The 25,962-nt window shown below is 39.9% G+C and overlaps 1 protein-coding gene across 2 annotated transcripts in view; it reads left to right on the top strand.

Annotated features, from left to right (window-relative positions):
• pde8a (phosphodiesterase 8A) overlaps nt 1–25,962 on the top strand; it is a 75,797-nt gene that overhangs the window by 38,243 nt on the left and 11,592 nt on the right. For both annotated transcript variants that reach the window (XM_088921679.1, XM_088921678.1), the window contains exons 2-14: nt 7,052–7,108; nt 12,344–12,534; nt 15,427–15,483; nt 15,716–15,770; nt 17,662–17,750; nt 18,341–18,419; nt 18,820–18,960; nt 20,669–20,757; nt 20,897–20,948; nt 21,035–21,077; nt 21,427–21,504; nt 22,185–22,255; nt 22,753–22,917. In XM_088921679.1, coding sequence (XP_088777805.1) covers nt 7,052–7,108; nt 12,344–12,534; nt 15,427–15,483; nt 15,716–15,770; nt 17,662–17,750; nt 18,341–18,419; nt 18,820–18,960; nt 20,669–20,757; nt 20,897–20,948; nt 21,035–21,077; nt 21,427–21,504; nt 22,185–22,255; nt 22,753–22,917 — 1,167 coding nt within the window. The remainder of the gene's footprint in view (nt 1–7,051; nt 7,109–12,343; nt 12,535–15,426; nt 15,484–15,715; nt 15,771–17,661; nt 17,751–18,340; nt 18,420–18,819; nt 18,961–20,668; nt 20,758–20,896; nt 20,949–21,034; nt 21,078–21,426; nt 21,505–22,184; nt 22,256–22,752; nt 22,918–25,962) is intronic.

Below are 25,962 nucleotides of genomic sequence, written 5' to 3'. Positions count from 1 at the left end.
TGAAACTGATATTTCTTATAAAAGCAGCATGTGAGTCGCGCCACATTTTCATTATCTTAAACCTTTTAGGACCTTTTTGAAATGAGGTTTTGCAAATGTTTAAATAAATGAAAGTATTTGAAATGAGAAATGTTGTAATTCCTTTTGGCCCGTGGTAATCACAAACACACAGAAGTTTGTGTTCAGAAGCTTGTGTGCAGGACGTAGGGCACTAAAATACCATGGCCTTCATTGTGATAGCTGGTGGGCCAGAGTTCTTATGAAGAGTTAAAAATGAGAACAGGCCATTCCACGCATTGAGTAGTTAGCAGGTAATTAATCCAAGGATCTCATCCAGCCATTTCTTAAAATAAACCACAGTATTAGCTTCAATAACATGGCTGGACAGTTGGTTCTATGCTCCCGCAAACCTTTCTGTAAAGAAGTGCCTCCCATTCACAGTTTTAAATGCACTTCTAGGTAGTTTCCTCACATGTCCTCAGTGTCCAGTTTAGGGCATTATTCTTTAGAGTAGATAAGTAGTTTACCAGGGTAAACTACTCCGTCTGTGTTCTCAAAGATGGTTTTCCTAATTCCCACATCAGAAAGACTACAGAAGCTCAAATTATCCTGCAGCTAGGATCACACCTTTCCCCTTCTCTCAACGACAGACTCATTTTCTTCTAAATTCTCTCTATTCATTGTAGATTTCATTTCACACCTCTCTTCACCTATTCTGATTTCACACTACCTGATTGGCCACTCTGTCTGTTCCCTGCTCCTGCCTTCTCCTCTCCCAGCTTTTGTTCTCCCGCTACATTACCTTTGCTTACTACCCTGTCTTTCTCACACCTGAAGAAGGCTCCGCGTCCGAAACGTTGTGTTTTCTTTCTTCTTTTTTCAGCGTGGAATAAACCTATTAACTTTTTACCAGGGTACTGAACTGTCGAACATATGGGTGAAGGCATGAGCTCAGACATGTCTTTACCTGACTCTCCATATTTCTTACATAAGTTAGAAAAAGTTTGGTTGCAGAAATGTTTTTAAACAGCCTTAAGCCTCTGTCTAAACTCTTCTTTGAAATTTGTTTTTGACCAGTTTAAAGCGATGAAACTAAAAAAAAAAACACAGGAAGCGTATGATCTGGAGACGCAGTAAATGTGTTAATTCCTGGGAATCTGAGAGATGCTGTGGAGAGAGAGAGTCCTGTCGGCCCATTGCAGATGGACAGAAACAAAAAGTTCATCCTTTCTGGCCACAAGCTATCCCCCTGGGCTTGTAGTGCAAAACATGTACCACTCGTTAAACCTTGTTATCCTCACCACATGAGGTTGAGCTCTTTGTTTTGCCTTAAATGTGCAACATGCTGGGAAATAGCCAAGATAGATCTTCAGAGCCATTGGACATAGAGGGCTATATTGATCAGGTTAAGCTTCAGAGGTCTTATTTACTGAAGGTTTTTGTTGGCACGCAGTCTTCTAGTCATCAAGACAGAGATCCCCTTGTCTTAGAACTGGATCTTCAGAACCCACCTTCCTCTTGTATAATGATGATCTCTCCTATATTTATTTTTACCATTTCTGCCCGTACATGTATAGGTTGCAGATCTTAGGTGACTGACTCATCTAAGATACAGAGTACGTACAGTGTGTACGTTACTAAAAACATTAACTTTCTAGTTGCTTGCCATTTTATTATTGAGCCACTTAAAGCACACTGAGTAGTGATTCATCCCTGCAGCTGCTTTCTGTAAGGCCTCGATCATACATATATGGATATGAATGTGTCTTCTGTGACTTCACAATGAGGGGAAAGGACAGTAATGTCTGTCTTGTGGCATGTGAAATTCTGAAAAACTGAAATATTTTGTGACCGGGAAGAATAAATTAGAGCTTCACCCCCCAAGAAACACCAACAAAACGTGCTGTATGTTTCGCGTCCCCGGTGTTTTTATTTGTCACTTTCTGTGAACGAGTCGAGTTTGAGCTGCTGGCCCAGCGTCCACACAGACTCTCATTATGGCCCTGTCTGGCTTCCTCTCAAGACAGTGTGTAAACAGCTCTGCAGTTGAGGCCTGTGCATGAAATTAGACATCATCAGCTCCAATATAGTCATCTTTCTGTTGATTTTTTTTTCATTAATGTTACCATTTAAAATTCATCCTCAGTGATGCAGTATCTGTATGAATTAGAGAAATGTTAGGGTGCTTGTTAAAAGAACTTATTTGTAGTGTCAAAAATTACAGGCTGTGGGAAGGAAGCAATCCTATTTATAAACATTTTTTTTGTCGGCTTTGCCAGCTCGATGTTTACTCATGAGGAAGGGGTTTCCCTCAAACTGCCTGTGACAAGGAGAGTATTGGAGAGTTGCTCACACAACCTTCATTGCCAGCCTGGGACTGTGTTGCTTTCTGCACCTACCTGTCCACATTCCTAAAAAAAAAAAAAAAAGCAAAGTGTTCAAATGCATTGAACTATCTTCTCTTTTTCAAAAATGCAAGTTTGACGTGGAAGTGTGAGACACATTCGTTTTTCTCTTGCAATGTGCAGAAAACTCAAATTGGTTTCTGGGATTTACATGGCAGTGGTATTGTCATGTGCGCACTGAGACCTTCTATGCGACAGCCCCTGTGTTTCCCGTTGGTGATGTGGGCTGTACAAAAATCGTGACATTCTGACACTGTGGGAGCGATTTCCATGCGAAACACAACAGCCATCCCAGGATTCCAGCAGTTCCGGTCCGTTTGTCTGCTGCTGCTAGGAAGCTGTTTACTCTTTATATCTGTCTCTGCTGACGTCTGCTCACTGAACAATGTCATCAAATTTCCTGTTTTTCAGTCTGGTGGAAAGCCACTCTTCCACCTCATGTGCAGGGCTTTGTAGCAGAGATCCATAGGGCTGGATGTGTCTAGTGGGAAGGAAGCAGGCTTAAACGCAGCATTGCTAAGTAAATACAGAAGGTGTATAGAACTAAACTTCTGCTGTTTTCCTTGGGCCTGCGAATATGAAACACACACGCTGTACTATTATATTATGGAAATGAGCGCGAACTCCATGCAAGGGAGAAGGGGGACTACAGTGTATGACTTGGAGGGACAAACTACTGGATGTAACATGAAGGTTAAATAACGCACCTCATTTTTCTCTGAAACGGGCAATGCAACAGGAGATAGTTCCTAGGAAAAGTTCTAAAATTACTCTGTATGTCCTTTCGTAAAAGAATCACGCGTATTAGCGTGCTTGTCTATAACCTTTATTATCTGGTATGGTAGCATCGTATTAATAATAATAATAATAATCACATTCCTTTGCATCTGAATGGGAGTTTCAGAGATTAACACAATAAACAGAGATCCAGCACAGGAGAACATTTTTTTATCTTAAAAAGTAGAAAAAATCTTTAAAACTGTTTTTATTTATTTTGTCCAACTTGACTTCATCCACAATAAGGAGTATTATTTTTACTGTGCTGCAAGGCAAACAGAGTTTTAGGTCTGCTGTTCCTTTGATGTTATTTTTAAACAATAAAATCTTTATGCTGGAATTCGTGGTGCTGAGATGAAGTGACCTTACCATACCTTGACTAATATGTACTTGGCGTTCTGTTCGTGAAACAATGCCGCATCACAAGGAATTGCGAAATCATCAAAGCCAATTTGCACAACACATATCTAGTAGAAAAAGGGCGATACATACAGTATTGATGAACTGGTGAAGTGCAGCAAGAAGCACAATGATTTGGATCATCTTGGTACCTGTAAGAGCAGGAGTAGAATAAATATTGGTGTTATTGTTGGTAGTACAGTACTTAAAATGTTGTTGATTTTAGTGGTGGAAATGTGATTTTGGTAGCAGTGATTATTAATGGCAGTGATAAATGTATTCAGTTCCATAGGTCTGAACCACTCACTTTGTATTAAGGGTGTTTGTGCTCCACAATTTTCTCTCACAAGAATCTTTTTTTATTTTGTGCAAATAATAAAAAAAAGGCTGATATTTCATTTGCATAGTTTGTGTTTTTCATTCGTTAAATCATCCATCAAACCAATCGCAAATCTGTTGTTGTTTTGCTTGGGGTGGTGATGCCTTTCGCCCATCTCGCCGGCCGGTTCGTGCACTTGCAGCTCGTCTAATTTATGTTGTTTAAACTGAAACAGCTGTGCCGGAGTCACACTCGTGCAAACAGGCTTGCTGCTCCTTGCTGATGGCAGGACCTGCGGTAATGAGACCAAGATGTAACCTCCAGTCAGTGAAATATTCTGCCTGATCTGGAAATGTACAGTCATCGTGAGAGGAAGAGCGCCTGTAATTTGGACATGCGGATAAGTGACTCTAGGCTGACATTTCCTGAGCTTTTACGATGTTTTTTTTTTATTCTGTAACTTTTTTGGTTTTAGGCTGTTCGGGTTTTGACAGTTCTGTGTTAGATAAATGTGTTAAGACGTAAAGCTGTAGTGTATAGATATTGGCTTAGTGCACATGTAACTCATTTAGTTTGCATCCAGACAGTCAAAAGCAAGGTGGTGCCCTCCTGTTTACCACTCCATGGCATTTGTTTCAGCCCTTTAAACGAGACAAAGCATAATGTAATGTGCTCTAGTATTCTGTGCATAATTAACATTATCAGACATGAAGACCAAACAACTATTATTGGTGTATTAAATAGCAATGGGTATTTTTTTGTGTTTTTTAGGGTTAGTCATTCCATTATTAATTCACATTTGTCACAATTGTTTTTTTAGTTAGGGTTTTTTTTAGTTGGATTTCACTATACATCGGAATCTAAGTGGCAAATAAAATACAGTCCTTCATTACTTACTGTAAGAAGAACATGTGCCCCTGTAGTGTGTGACATAGTCAAGAGGTTGAGTATAGTGCTGTTGTTGTTTAGCATGCCAGTGTCTGTGTAGAGACTGGAACAATAACGAGGAAATTCTGTTCCAGAGGGAAGATCGCCTCCCCCTGGTTCACAACACCACTTACAGCAGCAACTTCCTTTAACGGTCTCCAATAGTATGTTTCATTATTTTTCTACAACTCAGGTTTAAAGCTGGGCAGTGTGGTGGCATGGTGGGTTAGGTCTTCTGTCTCACAGCCCTTGAGTTCAATTCCAAACTGGGACACCTTGTATTAGGAGTTTGCATGTTCTCCCAGCATCAGCATTGTGGTTGTAGGCCTGGCAGCCTATCCAAGGTATAGTCCCATCTTGCATCCTGTGCTTCCTGGGTGTGTCCGGGATGTTCTGACTCTGGTCAGGAGTGAGTGACTTTCTGGTGATGAAAGGACAGATACATGGACGTCTAAAATTTGAGGCTGATCGCTCACTGAAAGTCTGACCAAACAGTGTGTGCGTCCTTCCAGTTACAGACTGTGAAAGGAGGTGTACAGCACCAGAACACAGGGCACTGGTGTCAGTGAGCTAAGAGCTTTGGATCATGTTTTACAGTCAGAGGTGGAAAATATGCCAAATAGAAAAGCCACGGATGAAGGATCAAACTGGATATAGGCTATATAGCAGGAATTTTAACTTGCTTACTGGAGGGACTTCTGTTTTGTTGTTCGAGTCTAAACTGTCCATTAAATGATTATTTCACGTATTTTCTCAAGTTAACATGATATGTTTTTGAAGATTTTGTACCACTGTTTATTCAAAGAATTTGCTTTTTAAAAGTACTGAAAACTTATAAACACCCCAGAGCCTAGTTAGAAGTATTACACTTAAGCACATAATTAAATAATCAGATCTGCTATGTAAGAGAGCTTGGATGGAACAAAAACCAGAAGACATTGGGCCCTCCAGGAATTGAGTTTGAGTCTCCTGATCTTTCCCATGTCATTCTGTCTGTAGAATGCTTTTAATATTCAGCAAAATGGGAAATGCATATCTATTTTTTGAATTATGAGAATGAGATTTAATCAATTTAAGACCCATAGGAAATACAGAACATAAAACATCTTGGTATGGATCCTCAAAGCAATTGAACTTTCATTAATTTTAATATAGCCAGATTTTTTAAAAGGACTTATTTTTATTGAGTGAGTTAAGGTTATACGTTTTAAATTCCACTGTGAATGTTTCTCACGTGCTCAGTTTGTTTACTGAAAAGGAGAATTCTAGAGGGATAGACATCCACAGTAGGCCTCGTTGCCATGGATACTGTTCCCTGTGTGGTGCTCCATTAGAAGGAAGGAAGCTGGATTATTAGCAGAGTAGATTTTCTTTTTAAAGAAAAGTTTAATAAATTGTAGAAGAAATGGAGTACATTTTTGTTCATCACTCTCCCATCACTGAATTTTCATTTCCTTGTATACGTTATCTTAATTTAAAATAATTGACAACTTCCAGATCAAATAGTCTATAGTTATGAAAATATTAGCTTGCCAGTGTTTTTGATTCTGAAAACTGGACAGTGGATTTCTGTGTCTTTAGCTCAACAGACAGATGTAGCAGGTCTCTCGACTCTGACTCTCAATTATGTGGACTTCTGCTGATGTTAATGCCTCAATAATATTTTGTGGACTAATTCTGCAGTACAGAAATGAAAAAAAAAAAACAACAAAAAAAGTTGGTTGACTCTATAGAATTGGTGGGTGTGATATGAGCTATCTGTTGAGGTCAGATGATAACCGCACTTTTCTGTCCGGGGCTGAGCAGTCAGTTCCTGCAGATTTGGGTGAATGAAGTACTGTACTGTCTGCCTTAAAATGGAATATGGAGTTTTTAAGGATTAGAATTTTTTTTCCCTTTTACAAACTTCAACCTCTACTCTAATTTTGGAAAAAAACAATGTTTAGAACATGTTAAAAAGGGAGATTGGGGTTGATAGAAGAAATGGCTTAATGTTGGTTGTGCTTTTAGTTTTAAGTGAACAATTTAAAACAATTTAGAAAGGACAGGGGTTAGAGCACTGAGCTCAAGTCGAGGATGTTGCGGGTACAAAGTTATGGTTGTACCCTTAGCAAAGCACTTCACTCACATTGATATGGTAAAATAAAGGAAAAGCTGAAAAAATGTAAATGGAATTATTTCATTGCTCGTAACATGTATTTTTTTTCTTTGTCTTTTTCTACAGACACAATTTACAGAAGTGCAGTTTGGACCAATGAAGCTATACAAAGATCAGCTTCAGGTACTGGCCACAGTTACTTCAGAAGAGAAGTATTTGGAGAAATAAAAGGGGCTTTGCGGGGAGATTATGAATGCAATATGGTCTTCAAAATGCAGAACAGATTTTGAATTGCTGTGTTCAACAGGCCAACTGAACTACAGAAAACCCAAGTTCCCAAGAAGTTTCATCATACTTTCTAAAGAGAGAGACTTTCCCAAACATGTACAGTAAGAATGAGTGACTTTATGTGAGAGCAGCATGCTTAAAAGGTTTCCTCCTTACTGGAAGTGTGTGACAAGACCATTAGTACACATACAAAGCAACAATAGAACATCCCGACGGATTTTAAGGCTTCCTGTGGAATTCTTACAGGGTGATCCTGATATACTGTTTGGAAGGCTCCTACAGAGTGGTGGTTTATAATGGGCTTCTGTTTCTGAGAGTGCTCTAATATACGATATTAAATGGCATTATTTTGTCTTGCGTAATAAGATTATATATGTTCTGTGGTCTTATTTTATTATTCTATTTTATTCATGGGTGTAGCTTTACTCGATTTTTGTCATTTACAGATTAAAATATGACACCTCAAGCACCAGATTTCTAGCCTATTTACAGTTTTAAACCAACACATTTTAAAATAATGCAGATTCTAATGGCACTCTTCTGAAGGCCAAGAAAAAAACAGTTTGGAATACAAAAACCAAGGCGAGGTCTCATGATCATGGGATTTCTTGCATATTACTGATAATATTTTGTCTTCAGGAGCCTAATCCACCATTACACCCATGTCACTCTCTTAGCTTTGAGACACCAGCAAACAAACATCCATTTTTTAAACTTTATAAATGGGTTCATTGTAAGTCACACTCCAGTGTTGCCGTAGCAACCAAACCAAACACCAGTCTTTATCAACAGACCAGGAGGCGCAGTGCGTCGGAATTGAAAGGAACAGAAACCCAGGACATGCTCCATCACCCCATGTCTGACCCCTGCCGACGTTTAAAAAGTTCATTATATCATGTTTCTGAATTGGCTCCTTTCTTCCTCTTCCACTCTGCGCCCTTTCGGCTTACCGTACGAGTGCGGAGAGGAGGAACATGCTTCTCTCAGGTCCCGCTAAAGTCGAAAAACAGCTGTGCTTATGCTGAGACTTGCGAGAGAGGGTGGAGTCCATGTTATCATTTCTTTTACTATCTAATGGAAAGAGGTGAAAGAGGTCAGATGTTGGTTGTGTGTGCAAATCATTTCAGGAGGCCTGATGAAATAATGGCCTTTTAATGGCCTGTCTCTTAAATGAAAACAACCTTTACTGCAGTATAAGTCAGTATTTTATTTAGCTGAAGCCTTTATTCATAGTACCTATGATTTGCACCTATTTATATACAGTATAGAGATATACCTCAAGTGTAGTACTTTGCTTAAAGTGTCTTACCTGACATTTGAACCCACAGCCTTCCAGTTACAAGTCCTGAACACTGCTGCACCAAGTATTGCTTGATTTGTCATTTTAGGGTTTTTTTTCTCTTGTGGTTGCTGAACAGGCCTGTATGAAAGCAGTCTATCTACAAACAGTTAACAGCTGGCTCAGCTGCTGTGCAGTTTTAGATATAATCAGTCTTCCAGCTTGTGCCACAAACGCCATGTCATGTTTTATGACTCAGCACAATAAATGTGCCTTTAAGAGAACATGATATCCGGGGAAAGTAAATAAATGTGCACCAAAAGGAATAAACAACAGGCAATTCATTAAGTCTATGACCTCAAGATCTAACAAAATGTTGTATCTCTTTTCTCCCCAATGCATTTGTCTTAAACACAAAAAATAATGGAGAGAACATTTTGCAAGAGGGACTGTTGTAGCACTTTGCCCCTGACTGGAATAATTAACAAGTATGAAGTAGTATAATAATAAGTCAGAGGGTGACTCTGGTTGAAGAGCTTCCTCGTAACTCTTCACTTGAATATACTTATGCTGCTTTTTGCACTAAGCAAAAAATAAGACCATAATTAGTTGGGTGTAATGGACTGGTGTCTCATGCAGGGGTACCCCACCTTGTGCCCATTGCTTGCCAGGCTAGGGTTCAGCTCCACCGTGACCCCGAATTGGGTAAAACAGTGAGAAAATGGGCAGATTGGTAGTTAAGTACAGTTTAAAGACATCGCACATGTTTATCCCCCCCACCTACAAGTCATTAAAAAATGTGCAAAGCCAGTCTTGTCCAGATATGTCCTAAAAACGTATTCTTTCTTTTTTTCCCCAAAGAAGCACTGACTGTCTTGTTTCTTTTACCTGAGAGATGTGTACCGATGCTTTAAAGTTAAAGTTTAATTACAGGAGGAAAATGAAACTAAGAGATTTCCTTTTCCTGTTTTTGTCATTCTGGCTTTTACAGCTGATCACATTATTCTTTCCTTGCACACAGGATCTGCTTTGAAAGCGTTTTTCAATTATTTCTTTTGCAGATTAGTGTCCATGAAAAAGAAGGAACTGACTCCTTGTTCACTTTGCAATAATACAAAACAAATGTTATGCTTCCATTTCTTTTATGATTTCCTTTATTTCATGCACAGTATACTATTTTCTTTGTAAAACTAGAACGGCTGATTCCTTATTAAATTGTACTAATCCCTCATTGATTCTTCATGTCAAGAAAAGGACTTGCTTCTCTAATGAGAACTATTGATGCATTAACACAAACATCCATAAGTGTACTGTGGAAAAAAAAATCCCTGTGGCTTAAAGTTGAGGTACTTTCTGTTTCTCATTATCATGTGCTGACTGTTTCTGACCTGCACTGCGCTGGATTTAATTTTGTCATTTTAAATACAGGGCAGAGGCAGAGTGCATGTTTCCAGACAAGATCCTCCTGAAAGTTATTTTGGACCAATTAGATAAATTGCTACTCTGGTTGCGTAGCATCAACTACATTTAAGTTGCTTACTGGACAGAATCTGATTTTTTTCTTGCATGTTTTTTTTAGCTCACAGTGGTGTGTTAGACTCATACCTACAGATCAGCTTCATGGGAAGATCAAACCCTGTTTTTAAAGTTTAATGAAGAATGTTCGGTAAACTGCAAGCTAAACAGATTGTAATTATTCTGGGTGTGCCGGATATTAATTCCCCTTAGAGCAACTGTAGAAAGTATCAATTTTGGTAAAAACTTCACCAGCAAGTTTATGTTCTGTCACTGATACTGCATTTTCATTGGCTCAACTTACCACATGGAGCAGGCTGTATTGGCAGGGAATGTAATGGATTTTTTTTTTTACTAGAAGGAATTCTGGCAAAATGTGATGCAATTCTAGCATAGCTTTTTGAGTGCTGATGTATTTACAGTGTAGGCAGTTCTTATTATGTGATAGATCAAGTTGCTACAAGGTATGTTTCACATTAGCTTCATAATTGTAAGTGCTTCTTTGGCTGTTGACCACACTGTACAGTGGGCTCAGATCATAATAAAAAGCCATCAGAACTGTTTGTCTGATGTAATCTGTTATTAAATTAAAAGATTGAAGTATTTTTGCATCGCCATTAGCTTATGTGAATTCTAAAGCATAAGGAAGAGCGAGTTCATCTGATTTGTAAAGTTTGAATGGTGATTGAGAAGGATTGAACTTTTTAATTGTGAGTTAGTTTTGACTTTTCTTCTACTTTAACTAAATGAGAGCAGTAAATTACAACGCAAGACCACACAATTTATCTGGTGAAGCTTCATCTGCACTTTCATTCATCCCCATGTCTTTCACCGAGCCAAAGATCAGAGAAATACTGTTAACTGCTCGTCCCTCCCACCCCACCCCTCCTCCATCATGCTTCGTCTACTGATTCATTCCTGCAGCTGCTCCATTCAGCCTAGAATCTAGCAAGGGACGGTTCATCACTGTGCTTTTTTATTAAAAAAAAGTTTTTCTATATTGCTTTAAATAGTGATACCCAGACATAAAATATCAGTTTTAGTTGTGTGAAAAGATACTTTGCTGAATTTCCATTGACAGTTTAATGCACATTATGATGCATTTTTGCATGGTGGTGCAGTGGTCGGCATTACTGCCTTGAAGTGCTGGTCCCTGGGTTCAATTCTGGACCTGGGGCGCTATCTGTGTGGAGTTTGTGTGTTCTCCCCATGTTTGCATGGGTTTCCTCCGACAGTCCAAAGACATACTAGTGGGTTAATTGGCTTCTGGGAAAATTGTTCCTGATGTGAGTGTGTGCGTGTCTGCGTCTGTGTGTGCCCTGCGGTGGATTGGTGTCCTGTCCAGGGTGTAACCTGCCTTACGCCCAGCTGTCCCACAACCTTGTCTTGGATGAAGCTGTTAGATAATGAATGGATGAGTAATATACATTTAACAATAATACAGCATAGCCTCTGTTTAAATGGGTCCTCTATCTTCCAGTAATGACACTGTATCTTTACTGATACATATATACTGTTTAACAGCAGTGTGTGTTCAGAACTGATGGCTCCATGTAGCTCTGCCTCTAAAACAGGACACCTTTCTCATAATACTTTGTCTTGGTAACCAGCTTGCTCAGGATTCAACTGTTTATTGCACAATGACTCATGAAACTGTTCTTAGCGCTGCTAATTCTGGAACTGTTCCTAAATATTCGGAATTTATCTACGTAGGTAAGGGGTTATATTAAAAATATTTTGGCAGGATTAGTGGTAGAAACTGCTTGACTGCAGCCATGCCACCTTGTTTTGTAACCCTGCTGTCAGCTCCAGAAACTAATCAATGCTGTTTGTGGCCAATGTCACTGGCAGCATGAACAGAGGCAACAGATCAGCCATGATGCCATAATGTCTTCTGGCTCCCAGCTCTTCCTGTAGGAACCTATGGCCATGTGCGTGAAACCCAGATATACTGCATCCCAACTTGTGGTAGTGTATGTAATGGAAGGAATGAAAAATATTCATTCTATCCACTCTTGTAGTACTCTAAAGGATACACCTTAGTCGGAATCTGGGCAGCAGTATGTTATTGTAGTGTGCTCAATTAATTTATACATTAGTGTGTGGAATGATCACGTCACCTGCTGACCACCACCTCCTTAAAGGTTTGTCATCTTATTATAAGACTTATAACTGTGATAGGGTTAAAATGTTTGTCAATTAGGTGCAACAATAGTGACAAATAATGGGACACTTTCTCACGTGTTGGTCCTGACTGTGTAGACTTTGCTTTTACCGTCACATGTGCTTGCAATGTGCTTGCACTGATTTCATGTTATTTGTGTTTTAACGGCTAGGTGCTGTTAGTATTTGCCAAAGATGACAGCCAGAGCAGTGGCTTTTGCTGGGCGTGTGAGAAGGCTAATTTCAGGTGTAGCATTGCCAGAACACCAGAGTTGGCACTGGAGTGCTTCCTGGAGAAACACCATGACATCATCATCATCGATCACAGACATTCCAGATACTTCGATGCTGAAGCGCTGTGTCGGTAAGATGTGCTGCTTTTCAGATCTCCTTGCGGGATCGCCTGTCTCTCCCAGCTTCATTGTCAAAGTTCTTCACGTGACTGCGTGTGCAGAAATAAAACTGGTCATAATCTCGTCCGTTACTTTAAGCTGTTTTGATTGGAGAAGTCTGGGTTTGTGAGAGGAAGTCATACAGTTGACTTTGCAGTGCCTTGCAAAATTATTCATCCCCCTTCCAGTCGTGTCCAACTTAGTCAGAATACAAATGATATATAGAAATTTTTAAATGGAACACTCAAACCGAACACTTTTAATGGTTAAAAAAGATTTGAGCAAAAATTGCAAAGAAAAATTAAAAACTGAAATATGTCGATTTTATAAGTATTTAGCTTCCTAAGTGAATATTTGGTGCAAACCACTTTGGAAGCAATTACAGCTGCAAGTCTTTCCATAGGTATCTACTGTACTATTTTGCATGCCAAGGTGGTTCAATTTCTGATCATTGATGGGCCACAAGCCTCAAATCGATAGATTTTCTCCTGGATTGAAGTCTGGGCATGACCAGGCACACAAGGATATGCACTTTCCACTGGTTAAGGAATTCCAGTGTAGCTCGTGCTTAAATGTGCTCTGGGTCATTGTCTGGCTGAAAATGAATTTTGGTCCCAGTTTTAGGTGTTTTGCAGATTTAAGCAAGTTTTCCTCTAAGACTTGCCTGTACTTTGCTCCATCCATCATCTCCTCAATCCTGACGAGCTCCCCAGTCCTTGTTGCTAAGAAGCAGACCCATAACACAAAGCTGCCACCTCTGTGCTTGACAGTAGAGATGGTGCCAGACTGAATACTTTACATTAAGACCAGTAAGTTCCAATTTTATCTCGTCTAACCACAGAAGCCCTTGCCACATGTCTGCAGTATCACTTAAATGATTTGTAGAAAACTGCATGAACGATGTGAGGTGGGTTTACCACTCAGCCACGCATACCAGCTTTGCGGTGTGAGCAGGCTATTGTTGACTCCCAGACATTTTCTTCATCTCAGCCACTCAACTTTTTTTTAATCTTTCAAAGTCTCCATTGGCCTCACAGTGGCACCTATTACCAGTTTCCTCCTTGCCCAGCAGTTTAGTTTGGAGGGACAGCCTTACCTAAGGAGTGTCTGGGTGATATTATCCATCTTCAATTTCTTAATGATCAGCTTCGCGGTGCTCCAAGAGATATTAGTTGTCTTTGAATTTTAATACAGCTTAATCTCCGAGTTGTTTTGAGAACTCCTTACTCTTCACGGTGGAACTCTTACTTGAAATGCATTGACTGAGGGAACTTACAGAGATAGGTGTGTGTGTTCTAAAATAAAGCGAAGCACTATTAAAGCACAGACAGAAGTCATGCAACCAATTGTGTGACTTATCAAAGGAATTCTGTGCGACTAATCTACTTTGTCAGAGCAAAGGGAGTGGATACTTATCAACATTTTGGTTTTAGATATTTCTTTGAAGTTTTGCATTCAAGTTTTGGTAATTAAATGTACATACATTTCTAATTCAACAAAATGACACATTATTGGAAGGGGGTGAATTCTTCTCCAGTTTTTCAAGTCAGTTTTCTATATGTGGGAACACATGTATGTGTACTGTATATCACTTAATCGTAGATGTTAGGTGTTGATTTGTAAAGGTTAGGTGGCACACTGACATGTCCTTTCTACCCAAGAAGCATTGACTGACCTAAAGTTAGCAGCTTTGTGTGTTGTGTGTTTTAAGGTGAGAAAAGGAGAGGGCCCAGAGAGCACATGTAATATGAGTGTGAACAGTTCTCTCTCAGAGGAGTCACTTCTGCTTTTCTCCACTTAATTTTGTCACTACATGTCAAATTAGTGTGCTGAATGAGTGAACAAGTGTGAGTTCTGCGGTCTTTAATGTTTCAGAGCTCCAAAACAATTGGGAACTTTAGTAATGTGAAACTAGACTCGTATTTGTACGTCTAGTAGATCTGTCATGCAGATGTATTTTTAAATGCTTAATTGGCTTTTTTAGCACTACATATTTGTTGAACAAGATCAGAAATCTAAAACAACATAAAAAGCTGAATTTGCAAAGATCGTTCGTTAGTTATCTGGGAACAATCTTTTTTGTTTTTCCTTTAATTAGCATCATAATTAATGATTACATAAACTATTATAAATTACATAAAAAACAGAACATTTTCTTAAACAACTTTAATGTTTTCTCTGTTATCATCAATTTAAACTGAAACCCACAGGCTAAACAAATGGGTTTATTAGATTGTTTCTGTACAAGACTTTATGTGACTGCAGGAGACTCCTCTCTTCCAGTTTCCATATCTATTTTTGGATTTAGTGTGCTGCCATAACCACATTTGACAGACATCAGTAGTACAACACAACATGGAGCTCTGCCTATGGATTTAGAATATGAGTCCAGGAGTCCCTTTGCTAAGCTTCAACTGTGTGTTATTAAAGTAAAATGCCACCCACTGAAAGTGCAAACCTATGTTTTAACTCTATTTTTAGCTTAAAATAATTCATTTTTTTATGAGTGCTTTTCAAGAAAAACGTTTTCAAAGCACTATCATCAACAAAGTCAGGTTATAAAGAATATTTTAATTTGCATTACATACCACTGCCAAACCATATGAAATCTTGAGTAAGATCATGACAATAGACAGACATTTTAGGAATTTTCTGACGTTCCTGTTTATATTATGCAGTACATTATTTCTGAACAGGACTAAAGAGAGATGTCCCAAAGACTTGAAAAGCAAGACCTGTAAATTTCAAGTGAGCTATGTTTCTTAAAACACACAATTGTGTTGTCTCTTAGAATCTGGACAGAGGTGACTCCGGCAGTGCTCATTTTGATGGCATCACTCATGGCTTCTTCTGTTTCCATTTAGGTCACTCAGAGCAGCAAAGTGTTCAGAAAACACAGTGATTGTTGCAGTTGTGAGAAGGTAGGCGTGTACTATTTCATCAGATGCTCTTTTTTTGTTTTTGGTAGTGCATAAGTAGTATTTGACATACGTGTGTGGAGAAAAGAACTAACAAAATACATTTAGCTCTTCAAAACAGGCTTTTACGTTTTCTTGTTGTTTGAAATATCACTCGGTATTGTTGCAGAATAATGTTGAGATGATGAGACTTACCGTACTCTATTTTTAAAGCTGAGCGTTATGTTTCTCAAAGGCAGGACCGCGAGGAAGCGTCAGTGATGCCTCTGGTTTCGGCTGGCTTCAACAGGGTACGTGACGAGCTTAAGAGCTGGGGAGTTCCTGCAGACAGCCATGTGCACAGAGCCAACAAGAGCCTTCAGCTGGCAGTGCTTCGCGCTTGTAGCACGTGGACTAAGTGAGGAAACAGGCCAGTGCTGTGTTCAAACATGCACTTATTTCAGGCCAGATAGTTGTTCTTCACCAGTGTGGGCAGGGAGGGCACTTTTACTTGGCTCCTAACGAATTTCAAATTGATTTAAAAGCAGAGGAAAGCCAGGTGAAGTGTGGGAAGATGCAAATATGTCTAATAGGTATGTATTTTCCTCTTTATCAATAGTGTAAAATTTCAACACCATGGTTACTTGTTTACAAATGATAGAAAGCAGTCTGTTGTCTCACAATATTTAATAAGTGATCATTTAAATAGCACCGAAAACAAGTTAAAATATATAAGTTGGTCTGCTGGCAGAATGGACATTTTTGGAACTTTGTTCTAAAGTGGACTGGCGTCTCTTCCAATGTGTACCCTGCCTTGTGCCCGTGGCTCCCCCTGCAGCCCTGCACTGGATAAAGCTGTCAGAAAATGGATGGATGGATGTTCTAACAGGGTGAAGAGGTATCAGGGTCCTAGCAGCTGTTCCATCTTAGAGGTGTCCAGTTGCAGAACAGGGGTGCTTTAGACATCATATTCAGCAGGTCCTAAAGATAAAGACATTATCTCAAAAGACCCAGTAAATTAAATGTTTCTGAAATCTTTCGAATGAAAACATTGTTAAGCACTCCTCATTTTGCTAGAGTAACCTACATTTGTCTGCTTTGATGCCCAGAGATGAACTGGCATCCCATCCAAGGTGTACCCTGTCTTGCGCCCATTGCTTGCTGGGAAAGGCTCCGGCTGCCCCCACGACCCTGAATTGGAAGAAGTGGTTAGAAAATAGATGGATGGATGATTGACAATTAATGATGGTCAATCGCATCTGCAGTTGTGAGGGTCTCTCTAGGACCAAAGCAGGTCGACCCTGTTTTTAATGCAAGTGAAAGATCGTTGGCACTTCCTCATCCTTTTATCCTTGTCTGAATGCACCCTGGGGTGTTCTTTATCCTCTAACATGGATTTTTGCTCTTGCTGGAGACTGTGTCAACCTTATCTATAGCAATTCCAGCAGACGGCACACCTGAGCTCTCCGTGGTGAGGCGCACAATTTCTTTCCACCATTTCTTTCACAGATCTCTCACAGATTCAGAGGAAATCTTTTAGAAATATTGAGGTTTTTCATGTTTACATAGAGCAAACCCAGATGTTTTCAGAATGAACTTTCAGCATGTTAAATATTGATATTAAATGCAAAACTAGTCAGAACTTTTAATGTGCATTCAATTCATTGGTGATATGTGCTGATTAAGCAGAATGTTTTTGGTAAAAGAGCCCCCGGGTTCCCTAAGGAGTAAGTGTATAGAACGTGTTTTGTAAAAAAAAAGGTTATTTTTGTTGTTTAATGATTTAGTCAAATATCCTGCATACATTGCAATTTTAGAAATGTTTTTTTAGATTTATTGGGATAGTTGGCGTTGATTTTGAACTTGACTGACTGTTGTGCAATGCATAGAATGCAATACAAAGAATTTCATTTCGAGATAAAAATAATGTACCCGACCTCTCGCTTTTCCAATAAACTGTGTTTAAGATTTCATTGTATAGCTCAAATAACTCCTTTGTTCCTGACCAACCATCTTGTGAGGTTAAGCAGAGCTGATAGAATGTTGTTCACCTGGGAAGCCAACAAGATGAAAGGCATGCTCTCAGCTTCTACACTTTCCCCTTGAACATACGTACGTGCTGTTTATTTAGATTCCGGGAGCAAATTCAAGATCTTAGTAATGTGTGCTGAATACTTTGTGACTGACCTTTATTTTCAACAGAGATATGTTGAAAATCCCAACGTGATGTCCTGTTACAATGAGCTTATCCAGCTGGAGTACGGAGAAGTCCGGGCACAGTTCAAACTAAGGTGAGCAAATAACACCTGTGTCCCACCATGGTGCTTTGTAATGAAGTCTGTAGCAATAATAGTAATAATATGATTACACTTATATAGCGCTTTTCTGGACACTCCAATCGAAACGCTTTACAGGTAATGGGGACTCCCCTCCACCACTGCTAATCCCCCACCTGGATGATGCACACCTTCCGGAGTAAAGAGACTGGCAGCAACATGAACTACTTTCAGTTCCTTTCATAGCAGCATGAATTAGATATTTGATTGATTTTTTACTTACTGTACATGTAACATTCTTGTACTCTGCATCTTAAATGATTCACTAAAGCACCACCACTAGAAGGAGCTTTAGTGAGAAGTGTATTTTATTTTCATACAGACATTTTCATGACAACACTTATGTGAGTTACTGCATAAATCATACTTTGGTAAATCCCTCTTTTCAAAAAAGGGAGAAATGCTGCAGCACTGCACCTTGGCATACATACAGAACATAATGACGACCGATATGGCTGACGGCGGATTTTACACTGTTTGCCCTATCTTATCTCAGAGTTCATACTTTTTCAGTAACTTTTGTCTGTTTCCTCTTCCTCTTGAAGGGCATGCAATGCTATTTTCACTGCACTAGAGCAAAGCCAAGAAGCCATTGAAATCACAAGTGAAGATCAAGTGATCCAGGTTGGTTGTCAGTGGGTTTTGTTTCTATGCAAAATGAGTCCCTGACCACACTAAAAAGCTCACAATTTTCCCAAAGTGCAGAGATTCCCGTTTTTCCAAACAGACTGGGGTCCTCCGTGTACTCCCCATGTAATTATCAGAAATTTTCTGATTTAAGATGGGATCACGTGACTCATACAATTGATGTTCTCCCTTGATGAAAAGCTCTTTTTGTCAGTGAGCATCATGCTGCTTCTTAAATATTTGAAGGCATTTATTTGAATGCAATAGCATTGTTTGCCTGCAAGCACTATGAACAGTGATGTAAATGAAATCTGGTTTTACAGATGGCGGTGTTTTACATTGAATGCTTTGCATCTGAATGCTCTGATGTGTGTATTTAACCTTTGATTCTGCGCAGTATGTGAACCCTGCCTACGAGTCCATAATGGGATACCAGCAAGGAGAGCTGATAGGGAAGGAGATTACAGAAGTGCCTAAAAGCGAGAAAAATAAACCTGATCTCCTTGATACAATAAATTCCTGTATACGAAAAGGAAAGGTGAGTGAGAGTTCACTCTCATTGACGTTCAGAAGACTGCTTTGACAGTTTTTTTGGGCAAACTTTACATTTATTATGTATATGGAATGTAAATCGATTATTTAGTTTTATTTAAATAATCCAATGAAGGTACACCTTTTTTGTGTGTCATGTTACATTAATATTTTCCAGCTAATGTGTGTTCGTTCTCCATCTTTGTCCTTTGCTAAATTTTGTATACAGTGAGCTCTGACTTATGCAACTCTATTTACTTCGGCTATTTTACAACTTTGGCAAAGCTCAAGAGCTTAGTCCGCAGCATCTGAAATTACACAGTCTGTCAGAGACAGCTGGTTGTATAATAATTTAAACTGCTGTTGGCACAACATCACCTTTTAGTAATGTAATAATGATAGCAGCACTGCCACCTTCAAGCCTGGTTTTTGTCTCCTGGGACAATACACCATGGTACTGACTGTTTGGTCGTTATAGGTCCCATGGTACAGTTCTTAAGAGTAGGGACATAACCCATCTACTTGGGTGAACGTTAGGCTTGTAAAATGTAACCTACCCAATTCCACCTTAATACCATTGATGAAGTAATTTCTCACGTCTTCACGTGATGTACTGTGTAACGGTTGTTGCATGTCACCCATCACCCAGGTAGATGAAGTAAATTTCCTCCTATGTGTAAAGCACTTTGGGATCATTTAGGATGTAAAACTCTAAGCAAATATTTTTTTTTTATCTTTTGTGGCCTTTTCCTGTTGCATTAGAAAACAGCTAAAAGTCTCCTCTTGAAAGAGAGTGCCAGCAGCATCCAGTGTATTTTGACCAGGTGGCTGAATATAGAGGCTCTCTGTCTGTTTCAAGTGTGGGCTCTGTAGGAGCTGGCAGCACAGCATGTATTCACTTCACAGAGCAGGAAGGTCACCAATAGGCAGAGGAACAGTAGGCAGTGACTTTTGAACTAGGTGTACAGCACAGGGAGCTTCAGACTTGAAAAAAGACCAGCCTGGTGCAAATTCACAATAAAGCCCTTTGGAGGTCTTTGATATTTTCTGTGGTCATATCTTGCTGCATATGTTAGGGTGTGCCATTAATATTTTTCTTTAAATTACACCAGTAACGTATGGGAACTATGAGTGACGTCTCAGATGCGGTCCACTTTTTAAGTTGATCTTGCATACCATATCCATCTATTTTCCAACCATTTTATCCAATTCAGGGTCTCGGTGGAGCCAGAACCTAGTGTATATCAGCAAGCAATGGGCGAAAGGCAGGATACACCCTGGACAGGACACCATCACAGGGCAGACACTCACGACAGGAACAATTTTTACTGAAGCCAATTAACCTGCCACTGGAGCCCATACAAAATGTGAAAAACATGCAGATAACACCCCAGGAATTGAACCCAGAGCTCTAGTGTGGCAAGGCAACAATGATAGCCATTGGGCCATCATGCAGCCCTGGTCTTGCATTCATTCCTGCAAAATAAGATACAGTAATTGCTAAACACATGGATTTATTTGACTTTTTAAAGGAACATTCTATTTAAAAAAAACTATTCATGTTCTTTTTTTTTACCATCAAAATACTTGAAGCTCAAAAACAAGTGTTTATTCGTTGATTTCTTTTATTAAATGTTTTGGTCTTTTTTGTTGCCTTCCGTTTTCATTTTACATGCTCAAATAATAACTTTTATGTGTTCATGTTGTTGTTCCAGGAGTGGCAAGGGATTTATTATGCCAAAAAGAAAAATGGAGATAGTGTTCAGCAAAATGTGAAGATCACACCTGTGATTGGACAGGGGGGGTGAGTAGTAAGCATCTTAAGTCAACTTACAGAAAGCTTTTGTATGTGTCATATTGTGATTGAATTTGACATCTACAGCATCTGTATCTGAAAGCAAAAGACGGCTTCATTTTACAGTATCCCTGTTTTTTTTTTGCAGAAAAATCAGACACTATGTGTCTATTAACAGGCCTTTAAATGACAATAATAAGGTAAGAAAAAGGACTTTATTTATACAGAACTGGTGGTTTAGGTATAACTAAATAGTGAGAAGTTGCCTTTTCTTTTCCTTTCATAGAGTGACAAGTCCAGCGACCGGGTGCAGGCAGAATCTCAGACAGGTAAAGGAGTGTGGGAAGCAGGCCATGACTAGGCACATTTACACCCAGGCTCCGGCAGCACTGCTCCATTCCAGCTTCAAGCACAATGTCGGGCTTCTGTTCAGTAACAGGAATATAGGGAGCTTCAGTCCTTATTTTGCCTCTTGCCTAAGATTCCCCTTCAGAGCCTGATTAAAATGCCACTGTTTCTCCTTCGGAATTGCTTTGGTTATATGCGTATAACATGGGGATTAATTAGAGCTTTGTTGCACCAAAGAGAATGGTTGTCTTCCATTCGTGTGAGAGGGTGCATTAGAGGCTTCCTGAGCTACAGCAGCCACACGACTCCTCGATGTGCGTCTTTCCCCAGATATCCAGTCGTGCAAGCACAAGGACCGGAGGAAAGGCTCTCTGGATGTCAGGTCGACCACTTCCCGAGGGAGTGACGGTGAGCCAGAGTTTTTAAAAAGTCCACTTGTTTTAGTTGATTCAATTGATGCCATATGTGTGGACAACCTGTTATTTGGGTTTCTTTGCTGCATAATACTGAAATGCTCTTATTAATCTTTGTAAAACCTCTTTTGCTTATAGTGCAGCTTCATTATTAATTGTACCAAGGGATCCTGATAAATGACTACAAAACCAGCTGACATTCTGAAACATTTTGTAATTGTGAGCATAAAAAAAATTAGATTGCGATGCACAGTGTCCTTAATCCTGCATGTGAACATACTTTAATCATAGCTATAATTTCCAATCATCTGTGAAGAACATGACTTTGATGTGGTATGAATTCTTTAAATAGCTTTTTTTATTACCCAGAAAAAAAAAACAGAACTGAGCAGTTGTGGTTGATGCGTGGAGTATGATTGCTGCAATGAAATCATCTAGCTCAGATTAAACAAAAATGTTTTAACTGGGAAAAAAAAGACTGAGTGTTACTGTAGATGAGGGTTTGCATGCCGTGGAAAGTTGTGTATCTATTTGTGGATGGGGGCTTTTTTAAACATAAAGTTTGTGTTTTTCTTTTCTTAGTGGTTTTCTTGTTGCCTAGCACTGATTTATGACAGTATCACTTGCGGTGATATTTTAAGGTCATGCTTACTGTTGCTGTCCTTTTGGCTGTAGGCAGTTCACAGCGAAGGCATTCTTCCATGGCCAGGATCCACTCTATGACCATTGAGGCGCCCATCACGAAGGTGAGTCCCCGATGAGCCATACTGGACCCCGCCCACTGGCTCTCTCTGTTAAGGAGTGAAAGACGTTTGTGTTTAGCATATCTCCTCCTGTCAGCTCTGCTGCTTTGTCATAAGACTGTGGGAACACCAATTCTGAAACATTGGTTGCTTAGTGTTTTTTTACTTTCCTGTTGGGTTTTACAGGAAAGTACCTGAGCCTGTGCAAAATAAAATTGGCAGACAGTTTATTAACAGAAGTGAAGAAGAGCAAGTGACTGATAATTGCTAGCAGAGAAATTGCATTTTTCTTGTTATGTCTTGGACCTGCCTCTACTCCTTTGACATATCATGGGTTCCTTTTACTTCCGAGACATTAAGTGTTCAATTAGTGTTTGAATTTAGTTTTGATAATTTAGTGGTGTCGCGGCTGCAGGTTCCTTAAGGGAAATAGAGCCGCTCTGCGAGTCCAGACGAGCAGTGACCTCTTGTGCTGATCTCGCCTCTTCCTGCTGAACTAGGTGATTAATATAATCAACGCAGCGCAGGAGAGCAGCCCCATGCCAGTAGCAGAGGCTCTGGACCGGGTTCTGGAGATTCTCCGGACCACCGAACTCTACTCTCCGCAGCTGGGGACTAAAGACGAAGACCCGCACACCAGCGATCTTGTTGGCGGTCTTATGACGGTAAGAAGCTCTGTGAAGAATAAGGCTTTTCTTTTGCCTTCACACATTCTCCTTGAAACACTTCCTAGGAAATGAGCTAAGGCTTCAAGAGTGCGTCTCCATGATCTGTTTGTGTGTGACAGCACTCCTTTAACGTTTACACCATGCTGTGTGAAGAATGACCTCCTCCTCCCCCCACTGACAGTGCACAGTGAATCAGCTCTTGATGGAGCTTGCACTTACTAGTAGAGGGTACTTCGCAACGATCACTTGCGTGGGAGTCTTCCCTTATAAGGGGTCCTTGATCACGTTTCTCTCCTGTGTCCTGTAGAAAATGAATTATATTCCTCCTCTCTTGTGCCAGGAATATCAACATTTACATTCGGTGATCATTTTGGAGATGAGCAGAACAGATTTGCCTGGATGACGTGCACCAGTTGAGGTGGTCATAAAAATTTCATAGCACTTTAAAAACAAAAAAACTTGATGTACTTAGGAACATAATCCACTGAGCCATATTGATGTCTTTTAAAGTGTCATGTGAGGACAGACTCTCAGAAAGATCCTTAATTCAGGGCCTGAAAGAGGTGACAAGACAAGCTCTAATATGATGGCACGTTTATGCTTCTGGAATCCCAGAGAAATGAGTAGAAAAAGCACTTTTGCTTTTAGAGTGTAATTATCAAATGTTCATCACAAAAGGTGACCTTTTAGCTGAATATGTCCTACTAATATTGAAAGAATCAGGTTTTTTATTATGGAAAGAGGAGCTAGGAGACATGTTTCTAGTGCCATGGCTGACCTTTAAACTTGTGCCAGAGTGCTCTGTTTGGTTGCATGTATTTCCCGATATCCATTTTGTATGTTTTTTTGTCTTTGTAAACATGTTCTTCTGGCAGTGATACAGATTTTATATTATGTAGGGTTAGAAACTGGCTATATTGTGAATGTCAGAGCATGTGACAGTGGAAGACAACACAGAGATTATGTTCCATTTTTTTTTACACTTTAACCAGTTACTCCTCACTGGTTAACTTTGCTGATCAATCATATGGACTTAATGCAAAGCGGCAGGAATGTTCTCATTCACTGTTTAATAAAAATTAAATTTGCCTTTCAGGCATCTTGTTTTTGTATGCACAAGTCACACATCACAAAGCTAACCTAGGCCCAGGTGAAATCCTGTTATTCCTCAGCAGTGTATTCCTGATTTAATTAAATGGTTCTCAGAAATTTAATTATAATATGATCGGAACATCACAGGCATCTTTTAATTATTCATGAACTGCAGCAGCTGGCTGGCTGCCAAAAATGGTCTTACTCACATAATGATTAAAGCCAGTTAAACTATGGATATGCTGACGTGAATCCTATCATCTTTTGTGTTGTGTGCTACATTTTTGGAACACTTAAATGGGTATATCTACAGACACATGGACATTTGTTGAACATGCAAACCAGGCTTCTTCATAAAAACAACAATGCTTCGTTAAATGTGAATTCTGTTCATTTCCAGAGGGGCCCGGGTGGTTAAAAGATGTTTAGTAGTTTTTTAAGAGGCATCTGTTGTAGAGGTGTGTGCAGAAATGAATGCGATCCGAGGAGCTGTGTAGTGAAACTGAGCACTTCTACAACAGCTCGTCCATTCAGGCAGACCCTGGTTCAAACCTGGATTGTGCCAGTTTAGCAGATCCAGCTGGAGAGATGGTAGATAGATCAGACAGACAAGCCTTTATCCTCTGTGAGACTGGGAGGAGATGGTTGGTTCTTCACTACACCACTCCAGAGCACACATGGGGGGTGGATGCTTGAACTTTCAGTGCCCGGAAACGTCGTGGCTTGAGGGGATCAGATGGATAAGGATGACTGTCTGCCCAGGAGGTCATTGAGACAAGGGAAAACATGAAATCTTACATTCCCAAATGTAGCCAGGGGTCAGTCTGGGGAAGAATACCCTGCTCTAAAGGTTACAGATGTTGTCTTGCCCTGTGCACTTTCTTGAACCCATTAATGTGCCATGAGACATTGATTTATACTCTTAACAGTCATATATGAATGCCTAATGGTCATGTAACTCACTGATTAGTGAAAATGCTGTTTGTTTGTAATTTCATGTAATGTCACTTGTCATAGTGTGTATTATCAGCCCCTGTCACTGCTCTAAGATCAATCAATGGAACAACAAAGTGTGTGGCCTCCATTACCAGCCATGACAGCATCACACTAACGAGCCATGGGGAGAGTCTGCTGATAACGTGTCTGAACTGCTGTAGCTGTTCAGCATCGCTTAATGTAGCTGGTGGTTAGATGGCCATGCTAGACCCTATCAACCATAGGGCATACTGTAATTTTATCCTTCAATTGAACCTTTGAATTGAAGTGAGCCTGAAGATTTATACTGGGGTAAAAGTGTCTAGTCCACTGTTTCACTGTGGCAGGAATGTTGCAAGAAAACAGTTGACCCCTGAAACACATAACAGATACAGATTACAGAAATTCTTCGTTATACAGCTCTGCTGCAACCTTGTTTTTTCATTTGAAGATAAAGTCTTCACTTAGTGTCATTGAAGATGGCATTCCACTGCATAACCGAAGGACCTCCCAAAGGTTTCTTACTAAAACACGGGTGTCCTTAAACTTCTGTCATCTCCATAATCTCCAGTGGCCACCCAACCTATTCGTAAGAGAAAAGCATTGTTCTGCTGTTGTTTCTTAGGTGAAAATGCTGCCTGCTGTAGTAGAACCAGTCAGTGATGCTGGGTTAACAAACGTAGGGCCAACAGCATTACAGGTGAGCTGAAGAAGTTGGCACCACGCCGAATAAACAGGACACTGGCCTCTGCTGTGTTTCAGTGCCTGGTTCAGCTGTAGTGGAGGCTGAGGTAATCATGTAAGAGAGCAGGCAGTGGTATGATCCTGCTGCTGTGAAGTACACGTGGCCCAGACTCTGAGACAGAGTGTAACTGATGGTTGATGTGATGGGACAGATGATATACTGTGCAGTAATGAATTCCAAACATTTTACTACCCAAAGTGTGCTCATACTGCTCTTTTGTGGTTATTGGA

The sequence above is a fragment of the Atractosteus spatula genome, chromosome 7 (assembly GCF_055471065.1).
Source record: "Atractosteus spatula isolate fAtrSpa1 chromosome 7, fAtrSpa1.hap1, whole genome shotgun sequence".
Taxonomy (NCBI): domain Eukaryota; kingdom Metazoa; phylum Chordata; class Actinopteri; order Semionotiformes; family Lepisosteidae; genus Atractosteus; species Atractosteus spatula.
The sequence above is the reverse complement of the archived record's forward strand: the minus strand, read 5'-3'. Positions and strand labels throughout refer to the sequence as shown.